The sequence below is a fragment of the Copadichromis virginalis genome, linkage group LG11 (assembly GCF_057382275.1).
Source record: "Copadichromis virginalis isolate Kocher_CV1m ecotype Utaka linkage group LG11, C_Virginalis_male_GT1.1, whole genome shotgun sequence".
Lineage (NCBI taxonomy): Eukaryota > Metazoa > Chordata > Actinopteri > Cichliformes > Cichlidae > Copadichromis > Copadichromis virginalis.
Window position 1 is genome coordinate 17,889,441 of NC_140628.1, and position 10,871 is coordinate 17,900,311.

The window sequence follows — 10,871 nt, forward strand, 5'->3', positions numbered from 1 at the left end:
AGTTTGAGACCAGGAGGAGACACACGAACCCAGACTCAGGAGGACACAAGCTGGTGTATTCCCAGTGCTGGTCCCAAGTCTGAGAAATTCGGATGAGTGGGCATCTGGTGACCCTTTGACATAAGAGACCACATGAAAGCGCCCTTTTCCTTTTAACTAAACAGTGCAAAATACTGATTTATGGTCTGTTGCTTAGTAAAAACTACAATTCATAAAAATGCAATAAGGACTGATAATCCTTTACCTTCCCTCCCTTTCCTCATGCAGGGTCACCTCCTCTTTTTGTAGAATATCAAGTACCGCTTCCGTTTTATTCATGAGTTATTAGAGCTTCATTACATTTATTTTTAACTTATGTTTGACAAGTCATTCAATCCAAACGCTACAGTTATTTATAAAAGGAAATCTAGACTCCTGTAGGGTAGAACAGTGACATATTAAAATTTAAAATATAAGAAAACAACTGAAGTGTGCATGAGCACAAAACCCTTCCATCTCTCTTCATAATGTCTTCACATCATAATACTAATAATGACAGTGCTGTGTCTCGTTCTTTCTAATATATAACACTTAATCCAACAGCCAGACTGGCTTGCTTCTTTAAATCTGTTCTTGATTTCTTTGAGACTATATAGAACATTTTATTATTTAATACAGAAAGTAACTGCGATTTTCAGGAATAAAATGAATGTTAACACTTCCACACTAAACTATCCATAAGCCCATGTCCCATTTAAGATGAACTATTCAGCCCTCTTCATACATACTGCGAGCCAATTTATGAATACTGCAAGAGTTTCAGGTTAGGTTTATAAAAAAAATAAACCACTTATAAGCATAAGCATAAGAAATAAAACTGAAGGCCGAAGAAAACTTGTGGGAGTTTTCTGTTCACCCCCTCTTTTCTTGAATAATGGTACGCTCCCTCCTTGCAATGGTCTGCACTGTGTTGCTGCGGTTGGTCTTTCCCTCTTGACGCGCAACGATTAGGAGGAGCGGAATGCTGGAAATACGTTTGTAATATATGGCACCTCTGGGAGAACGAGAGTTTTGTCTGTTTGGAAACCGGCAGCCGGAATAAGTAACTGGATGTAAAAAAAAAAAAACGAAGAAGAAGAAAAAGAAGAAATAAATATTCTGGATTTGCTTCTTTTGCTAAGGAAAGGGGGGAAAATATCGTGTACCTCTAATGTTCCGAAAAGCCTGAGACTGGGAAGACAAAGAAACAGGATCGGAGAAGTTTGCCTGCTTCACTGAAATGTAGACTCATCCTAAACAAGGATGGTGTGGCGGTAGTTGTATGGAGTTGGAACTGGGGGCATTTTTCGAAAGGATAAACGTGGGAAACGGTGTTAGAAAAACTTTCCTTTGTTCCCCACACCGCGGACGAATAACGAAGCAGGGGTCGCACGCTTGGATTGTTTTAAAAACGATTTCCTTACGCACGCTCTGCGCACACTGATTTCCAAACTCCAAGAGGCGCATGTCAAGCACGTTGTGCGATAGTGACTGCGGAGGCACGCGAGGGAGACTCCGAAAGTCCGGCGTGATGTTTTTACTTTTCCTCCTCGCGATCGTGCCGTCCGGTCACGGGTGCCCGGAGGAATGCTTGTGCTCCTCACAAACTGTGAAATGCCAAAACAAGGACTTGGACAGGATCCCGCATTTCATACCAAACAACACCAAAATTCTATTTGTGTCAGGAAACAGCATTTCCCGTATTAGTGGGGACTCCTTCCCAACCCGCCTGGAGCTATTAACAGAGCTCCATCTCAGTGGGAATGAGCTGGAGTATGTGGATACAATGGCATTTAACAACTTGCCAAACCTTGTGTGGCTGGACTTGAGCAACAACACACTCCAGCATTTCAGTGAAAGCGCTTTCCCCAGTGACAATAAACTGCAACACTTGAACCTCAGTAGGTCTTTGCACAATCACTCCACCACAGATGAGCTTCTAAATTTCCTGCACAGCAGGAACCTCGTCCAGCTGACAGTCTTGGATCTGTCCAACAATGACCTTGTGATTCTTCCCAGCGATATATTCACTGGTCTTTCCAGCCTGGTCAGCCTCAGCCTGCAGAACAGCTCCATCATCAACATCCACAACGGGACTCTCAGAGTGCCCCCATTGCGTGACCTTGACCTGAGGAACAACAGCCTGAAAGATCTGTCCAGCATCATGATGGCAGAGTTCAGCCTTAAGCCCGACCTCCGCATCCAGCTGGCAGGGAACCCCTGGCATTGCAACTGCTTTATCGAGGACACGCTGATGTGGCTGAAGAACTCCACTCAGGTCGTCGACGTCCAGAACCTGACCTGCACGAACCCCAAGGACCTGAGACGCCAGCCACTTCTGCAGTTGGAGAAGTACGAGCTGAAGTGCTCGATGGAGATGAAGGGCGTGCTGGGGACTTCTTACGTGTTCCTGGGACTGGTGCTGGCCCTGATCGGTGTCATATTCCTGCTGGTGCTCTACCTGAACAGAAAGGGCATCAAACGGTGGATGTACAACATCCGGGATGCTTGTAGGGACCACATGGAGGGGTATCATTACAGGTATGAGATAAACTCTGACCCACGTCTGGCCAACCTGAGCATCAATTCAGATGTGTGAAGAGGGGGCGTACAGCGTGGCACCAGCCTGGGACCGTGTAGTGAGATAATAAATGACTTTATACTATTAAGATTTGCATGAAAGTCTTCCTCCCCCACACCCCATGATGATACTCAGACTTCGCACCTGTCGCCGCTCCTTTTTACCCACCCCTTAGTGACTTCCCCATCAGCCACTGCCGCATGTCCCGTACCAGTCACCTGGCAGCTGCAATGTCAGCAGCATTGTCTCTGTGTAACAGTGCATGGACAATGAGTCATGGGAAAGGGGTTTTCTGGACAGTTGCAAAGAGTGATATGTTCTATTTTTACTTTCCCCTAAAGGATAAACGAATGAAGGGAACTGACTTGTAACTAAAAGAATAGTTGGTGAAAACACACTGCCAGTCGTTGCATCCTTCTCGTAAAGCCTCAGCTGCAGACAAATGTTACACTGCTTGAGTTTGTTTTTTAAACGTGAACATGTGTAATACAGTATGCCTTCTTTTGAATGATTATAGTGCACACTGCATTAGCTCTTCGGATTTATTAGGTGGATGTGATTGCTCTTTTTTTTTTCTCCTGTGATGATATTGAGCTGAATAAAATGCCTCTGGATTGCTGGTATCTGTCTCGACTGAGGGCTTTTTAATTGTAAGACTGAGGAATGTGATCCCAAAGCTGTGATGAAGGAGTTCACGGGCACACACACACACTTACATTCCTGAGGCAGGGCCACAACTCGGCTAAAAACCACATGACAAACACTAAATCTCACTCCAGCTGTCAGCGAGCTCAGCAATGTGTGAAACGTTTGCACTTTTGCCACTTATAGTATCTCCAGGGTAACAGTGTACGGCTGTGTTCTCATTAACAAGCAACTTTCTGTGGAAAGAAGTCAAATTCTGATGTTGAATAGAGGACACGTCCTGAATTCAAATGAGCTTCTGTCTGCGGGTTTAAAGGTGATGAGAGTAGCCCAACTGTTATCTCCGGTCCAATTTACTTCACGCTGTGTGTTTCTGATAAAGAACCACTGGCTCTGCTGTGACCCCGTCCCCTCCCAGAATAATGTCTGTGAGCCTGCACTGCAGCCAGAAGACTAATCTCACTACTAACAGCTCCTACCAGCGTTTACTGTAAGCATTTCAATATGCTCCAGCTGCAAAAACCCGGGAAAAAAATCAGTATTCGTGTCGCTCCATGGCACATGCAAATGAAGAAAAACCAAACCAGAGATGCTGGCGCTCATGGGGGCACACGGAGGTATTATGGAAATGAGCCCAAGCAGCTTTTCTTTTCATGTAACCCTTCTTTAGGTGAACTTGCATCCCTGGAAGTAAGTCATTAGTGTTTTTACTCATCTGTCAGTTGCTGTTGTATTGGGGGGAGGGTTATTTCTTTTTTTTCATGTTGTCCACTATAGTATGGATTAATAATTTAATAATGCGTGGTATTCCTTTGAAGGGATGCCATGCGTGTTGCCATCTAGCAGTACAAAATAATGATGTTTGTTGTGTCTGCATGCAGGAACAACTGTGAACTTCCTTGGCCTTTAAAAAAAGAAGAGATTACAGATAATCATCTCCCTATTCCTCAGTTTCTTTAATGAAGAGGCTCACGTTGCCCGCAGCATGCTATTTCCAGTGCACGCAGCGTGCCTCTTGCACAGATTTCCTTCACAGTTTTGCCAGGCCTGCGTGTTTCTGCACATCTGTGTGTTTCAGGGTAGGGGGGAAAAATAAGAGCTTTTGTCATCAGCTGCGGCTGCTGTAGTTGGGACTGTCTCTGGATGTGTCTGATTAGACTTGTTGGATATCAGAAAGGGAAGTCATGTGGAACGCTGTCTGTGTTATCTGGTGCTCCAGTTAGTGTTGATGCTTTGTGTGTCTCCTGCAGGTGCAGCAGGTAGTGCTGTGTGATACTGCAAATTTTGCTATCAATGTGATACCAAGTAAATACGGGGCCAGCGCTGATGATATCCATACCAATGCTTTTGACTTATTAAGGCTGCTTATGGAGGGGAGAGCAGTGTGTCATGATTTCTGAAATGAATCGTTATCAGTTTGCAAATTCTGAACACATTTCAGTGATCACTGAATCATTGCGATTTTTACTTTTCACAATAATAACACAACAAAACACACCTTTCAGCTTTGCAGAAAAAATAATGAATTTCATAGAATTCATAGAATAGGTTACATATTGAACTTGGTAGGTAGAAACAAAGTGTCAATCCAGTCATGCTATTATCAATCTGATACCAATATCAGTGGTGTTATCTATACTATCGGTATCTTTAGCTTTGTGCGTACCATGTGGAACTCTTGCATCTCTCAAGACATTGGTTCAAACAACAGCTTTGCCAGTTTTAGAGATGGGGAGGGTACTTTTGTGTGTAATGTGTGTGTCCTCTAATTCAACAATGTCACCTTTGATTTATACCTTCCTCATGCACGCTTTAGCGCTGAAGTTTTAGCCCATTAAACAAGCCCTTACCCAACTGTGCATTCGAAATTGTTGCCGGCTGATTTTTGAAAGCGGATGGTCTCATTCTACACGCACACTTTATTCCCCAAAGTGAGGCTTCTCACTTGGCCTTCCCAGGAGGGGCGTACAGGTGCAGGCTGCTTACAGCCTAATGTTTCCACAGAGACCATCAGTAAGTAGCTCTCCTCCTCGCACACTATCTGCAGATTCATATTAACAAGTGATTTTTGCCCAGCCACGCCTCAAGCTACGCTTGGCAGAGCAGGTGTAATTACAGTGAGAGAGAAAAGGGAGAGAATGAATGGCTGAAGGGGAAGCAGAATAAAATAGATGAGTGAGGGGAGGGCTTTCTTTTCTTTAAGCATGACGACACCGTCTCTGAACCCTTTGTGATCGTTAACTCTAGTCTCCAAGCAGCCTGGATGTCTAAATAGCTGGCCGCTGACTTGTGGTGTCAAGTGAGGTCCAGTGAGGAGGTGGTGTCTCGGGCAGCTCTCTGGACTCCCTCAGCAGTCTGTTAGGGCCGTCGGCTAAAGCTCATTTCCAGACAGGGGCAGGACTGATGGTTGTACTTGTTAGTAAGCAGATAATGTTACAGATATTGGCACCAGAGGCTCAACTGGTACATATATTACCTACTTGTTGCCTCTTGTATGAATACTTACCAACAAAGGTTTCTACTCAAACCTCTGTACGTGCTTGAGAGGTCATTTTTTAAATTAATATTAATTCTTTGTTATAAATGAGTGCTTTTCATGTTTAAGAACACATATATAAGAAACTATGTCTTTTTATACTTTGGTACTGTACAGATTGTATTTATGGTAATATGTTTAATTATGTTCAGTATGCTTAATTACTATGACCCACCCTTTAAAATGTGGTTTTCTTTTAGTTCCTTTCTACACAAGTGCCCATATTTATGTTATGTTACACAAATTTTGGTAGACAAATCAGGTAAACTTCTTCCCTAGAGACACATGTTCTAGGCCCAGGTCATATTTATTATAAAAACCATGGAGTATGTTTTATTTCTTTTTTTTAAATCTCCCTAGAATGGCACATGACCCAAAAATAATAGAGAAAAAAAAAACAAAAATCAGACAACCCCCTATGAGCAAGCACTTGGCAATAGTGGGAAGGAAAAACTCCCCTTTAACAGCAAGAAATCTCCAGCAGAATCAGGGTGAGGAGAGAAAGACAGGACAAAAACAATGTGGAAGAGAGGCAGAGAATCATAACTAACTGTTAAATGCAGAGTGGTGTATAAACACACAGAAAGTGAAACGAGGTGAATGAAGAACAAGTGCATCATGGAAAGCCCCCAGCAGCCTAGGCCTGCCAATGTGATTAAGGGATGGTTCGAGTTCACCAAGAGTGTTAACTTGCAATTTCCTAAATGTTAGTAAGTTGGGGATTGTTACTAGCAATTAGAAAACTGAATGGTAACACTCACCTACCTCCTAAGTTATGACCTCATAACCTATAAAAAATGTCCTTTAATGTAACTAAGTTTCATCTGAGAACATTTAATAAACCATAAATTTACAAACCTAATAACAAACAGCCTGAGATGTTTTTTAAGTGTCTTCCTGTGAGCAGGAAGTGGAAGTTTAAGTGGGATTAAATAAATGTGCAAAAGTAGAGACTTTGTCCCATAATTAAACATGCAGAAATTATCTGTATGTAATTTCTCTGATAGCTCCAATTGCTTAGCAAGCCTTTTAAAGCATTAAAAGGGAATGTTGGTACCCTGCTCTCGAAGACCCCCACTTTATTCACCCAACACGCAGCTGAAGCCACATCTTAGCATTCAGCAAGACACAGAGCCACTATCACAGCTGATAATGGAGATCAAGGCTGCAGCTGATTATGTAACAGTCATCTTACCTGTCCTTTAGTGCTCACAGGAGACTTTTGTTCCCTGACTTTTGCTGTTAAGGTAGTGCATCCTTCTAGACAACAGACATAACTCCCAGGGGGCAAACCCAGCCTTGTGCATAAACCCGAGGAGGAAAAGTGCCTCCCTTGTTACTGTCAGCCATTCCCATAACCTGGGTGTACACAGTATAGCCTCCTAGCAAAGAGAAACTGAAGTTGCAATGCATTAGTTTTTATATATCAGAAGGTCTGAAATTTGTCAGTGTTTTGAGAACTGAATAATAAAACACCTACAGATGAAAACTCCTGAAAACCCGACAGAACACTTACCCCATTATACTGCCCACACACACACACACACACACACACACACACACACACACACACACACACACACACACACACTGTTCCCTGTTTGTTAAGCCACATTTAATATGCCAGTGCACTTTCCTACTGTTGAGAGACAGGCTGGCAGGTTATCAGATTGCCAGAGTGCCGTAATTACATTCACCACACTGCACTGGTCTGCTGCTCCGCAAACACCTGGCATGTTGCCCCAGCTGCTGACCTTTCCCTTAGTATAAAAAACAGAAAAAATCAGACTATGTAAATGGCGGTTGTGAGTGTGGGGGCATGCTTTGTAGATATTTTAAACAAAGCAACACGAGGTACAGAAATCACCAACACTGATCCTCATCCTTAAAGGTTGTGTAGCAGTTTTTATGAGGTCTTTACGCGTACGTTGGGGCATTGCTGGTCCTGGAGTATTTGTTATCGGCCCAGCCTTTTTCCTTCCCCCTTACGATGTCTTGTCCTTCTCTAATGTGGATTTATGATGCCACACTTGAGCCTCCCGCTGAGCCACACCAGGGCTTGACGACCACAAGCCTCCGTAAACGAAGAGGGATCTGAGCTGACAGTGCCGTGGCCTTTTCCAGCAACCGGAAGCATCTGCCACATCTGCTTGAGGGACACAAATGCAGGGATGAGTGAGAAAAGGACACAAATGCTGTGAAGCTATCCGGCGGCTCCAAGAAAAATAAATATAAAAGGTGGAACTCAGTAGGATGCCTGTAAGATGCTAAAATGCATATTTGCAGTGACCTTTATGTGTAGATTAGCTGGGGTTATGTCATATGTCACTGAGTTTTTGGGTTTGTTTTTTTTTTATAGAAGCTTGGGTAACAGCATGATGGTTGCAAAATGTTAATAATAGTCTAGCCTTTCCTGTGACCTTTGTCTGTTTGGATGATGGATTTGATCTTCAATAGGTTTTTCATAGAACATCAAAAATTCACTCTTAAACACATCAGAAAGCTCTTGATATTCAACAAACTGGGCCAAGAACATTTGATTCTTATTGCACGCTGGTAGATCATATGCTCCTGTGTTTTTTCAAGTGATTTTTTTGTAGAAATTCTGCAGATAAACATGGTTTAGATGCCCCATGAGTAACCCTGGTTGCCTGGCTGTATTATTTCACATTTCAGTTTGATGAAGCTCACACCTCTGATGAGTCTACTGCAGGAATATCTTGACGTAAAAGTACTTCAGTGTCACCACCGCGGCTACGAAAACAGACTGATCCACGCACCGAACGCCTCCCGTGTAAAGATTTATTTAGCTGTGCAACTCTTTCTCACTCCGCTGAAAATTACCTGTGCGCCTAACAATCTATCAGGCGCACGTGGCTGATTCTCGTGTTGATTTCTCAGCGCTCAATAACATGGCTGATCAATGGGCCGGTCTCAAAAGGAGCCCCGTGTTTTTCCATCGATATGTTTTCTGTGAACTTGGACTTGAAAGCTGCCCGATTCTAGCAATGTCAGTAACTCAAAGGCAGCCTTTCCAACACTTAAAAAAACCCACCAGAAGCTGATTAATGTATGGCCTCAACCAAGTGCTTGAAAGTGACATGTTGGAGTGTTTTCACACTCATTTGTTTCTTGAATGAAGTGGTAGCAGGCAGACGTGTTTAAAAGGTGACAGGGGGTTTCTAAGAATCACCCCGCAGTTCTTCAGCTTGAGACACCTGAGTTAGAAAACACAAACACTGCAGCTGTCTTTCACTAGCGAGGGCAGTCATGGAACGCAAGACCTGCGTCTCATCACTGTCTGCGTGCTTTATTTATACTTTTCTGTGTGCTCCTCTCCCTTCAAACTGACTGTCTTCTGATTTCCTGCCCCTCTCAAACAAAAGGTTTCAGCAGAATGTGGGCGCATCGTGACCATCTATTATCACAGTTTCCCTGTTATTAAAAAGAGAAGTAAGAGTTCTCAAAAAAATCACAAACCTTTCAGATCAGGTGTCAGAATGGTGTCTAGGAAGAGTTATTAATGATCAAGAGACAATAGGACAACATATTGAGACATGTTGATGTTTTTATTTAAAACAAAATGAAGGGATTGTAAAATGAGTCTCATGATGACTTCACAGAGGGTCTGCCCTCAGGTGGTGCCACAATACTGAAGTTTAATGATAATCCAATTCTACATAGAGTAATACTGACGATTCTTTCTTATTTAGCTGCCATGAATTACTCTTTGATTCTCACCAACAGTGACAACGAGGTAGAAATAAAGGGATTTAAATTACCGCAGGAAGTGTTACCACCTGATTGGTAGTCTGGAAACCTGATCTGGACTAGGTAACACCCTTACACCTTTAGCCCTGAGCTCATGGAAACATGTTGCTCTACAGTCCACTTATACAAACAACATGTTTACACTGACTCGCAATCAGGACCTCACAGCTCCGAGTTGCTGTTGAAAGCATTAGGTGAAGCTGTATGAGCACAGTCTTGGCAAATAATGTGTGTTTTATAAATGTATTATAGAGATTTACAGAAATGCATGCCAGCTTTTTTTTTGTACTGTGATGTTTGAGATATTGTGTTCATAGATGGAATTAAAATGACGAATGTAAAATGTAGTTTGAGTTTGAAGTGAAATTTTGTGATTATAAAAATTAAAATCAGATTTTGACATCAGAGCTTTGGTTCAGTGTGGGATTATTTACCTTTTCTGCCATCTGGTGACTCACTCCTGTGGAGAATTTCAAGTGCATTCCTGTTCCTGACGATGAGACTAAAATCTCATTACAGAGAAAGCAGTCTGGAACTTTAGATCTTATCATGTAATCTGAACACAACTGTAAAAGTTCATGCTTTTTTTCTCAGATTACAATCAGATTTCCTGGCAGAGACTGAAAGGAGGTCAAAAGTCCAATATTACCTTTTTAGGCAGCAGTTGGAAACAATAATCTCTACAAGCTCCATTATAGTGGTTTCAGTCACAGCATGCTATCAGCTTTTAAGCCGGGACTTCTCATTTCCACATGGACAAACTCCAACCACGTACACAAACGCAGTTAGGCAGAAAAATAAAGATTAAAACGAAACACATTCACAATCTAATCTAAAGCAATATTTCCCTAATGTGCAAATACAGCACAACCTTTCTGAGGCACATTTGTGCTGTATGGTAAAGTAGTTCTTATGAAATCTTAGCTACAGTATGTACCATCTCAGAGCAAGAAATGAATCAAATTTAGAGAAGAGCAGGAAAAATAGGGGATTGTTAGATGGAAAGTCATCTTTTTTCTTCTTGTCTTTGTGCAGTTTCCAGTTTTGCAGTGGGGGGTGGGACTGAAGACAACAGGAGTGGAAAACAAATGCAAGCTCAGAATTGTTTGTTATGCTGGGCTGAACACATAACACCTCAGGAGGTAAAATGTGAAAAGGTTTTGATTGCATAGTGTGTGCATTTTCTCACATAATGCGATCAATTGCTAATCAACCAGAATGTCAAACCAAAGTTGCGAAGCAAAACTTAAAAAAGTTTTGCAAGACACGAGAAGGATTTGCTGAGGAAAGAAGTACTGAAACTATCGTGATGATGTATTT

The 10,871-nt window shown here is 42.4% G+C and overlaps 1 protein-coding gene across 1 annotated transcript; it reads left to right on the forward strand.

Annotated features, from left to right (window-relative positions):
- Window positions 1-975: 975 nt before the first annotated feature.
- Window positions 976-3,222, forward strand: tpbg (trophoblast glycoprotein). Its single transcript, XM_085473408.1, has one exon. It carries the CDS (start codon window positions 1,484-1,486, stop codon window positions 2,615-2,617), a length of 1,134 nt encoding a protein of 377 aa, XP_085329534.1. The 5' UTR covers window positions 976-1,483; the 3' UTR covers window positions 2,618-3,222.
- The last annotated feature ends 7,649 nt before the right edge of the window (window positions 3,223-10,871 follow it).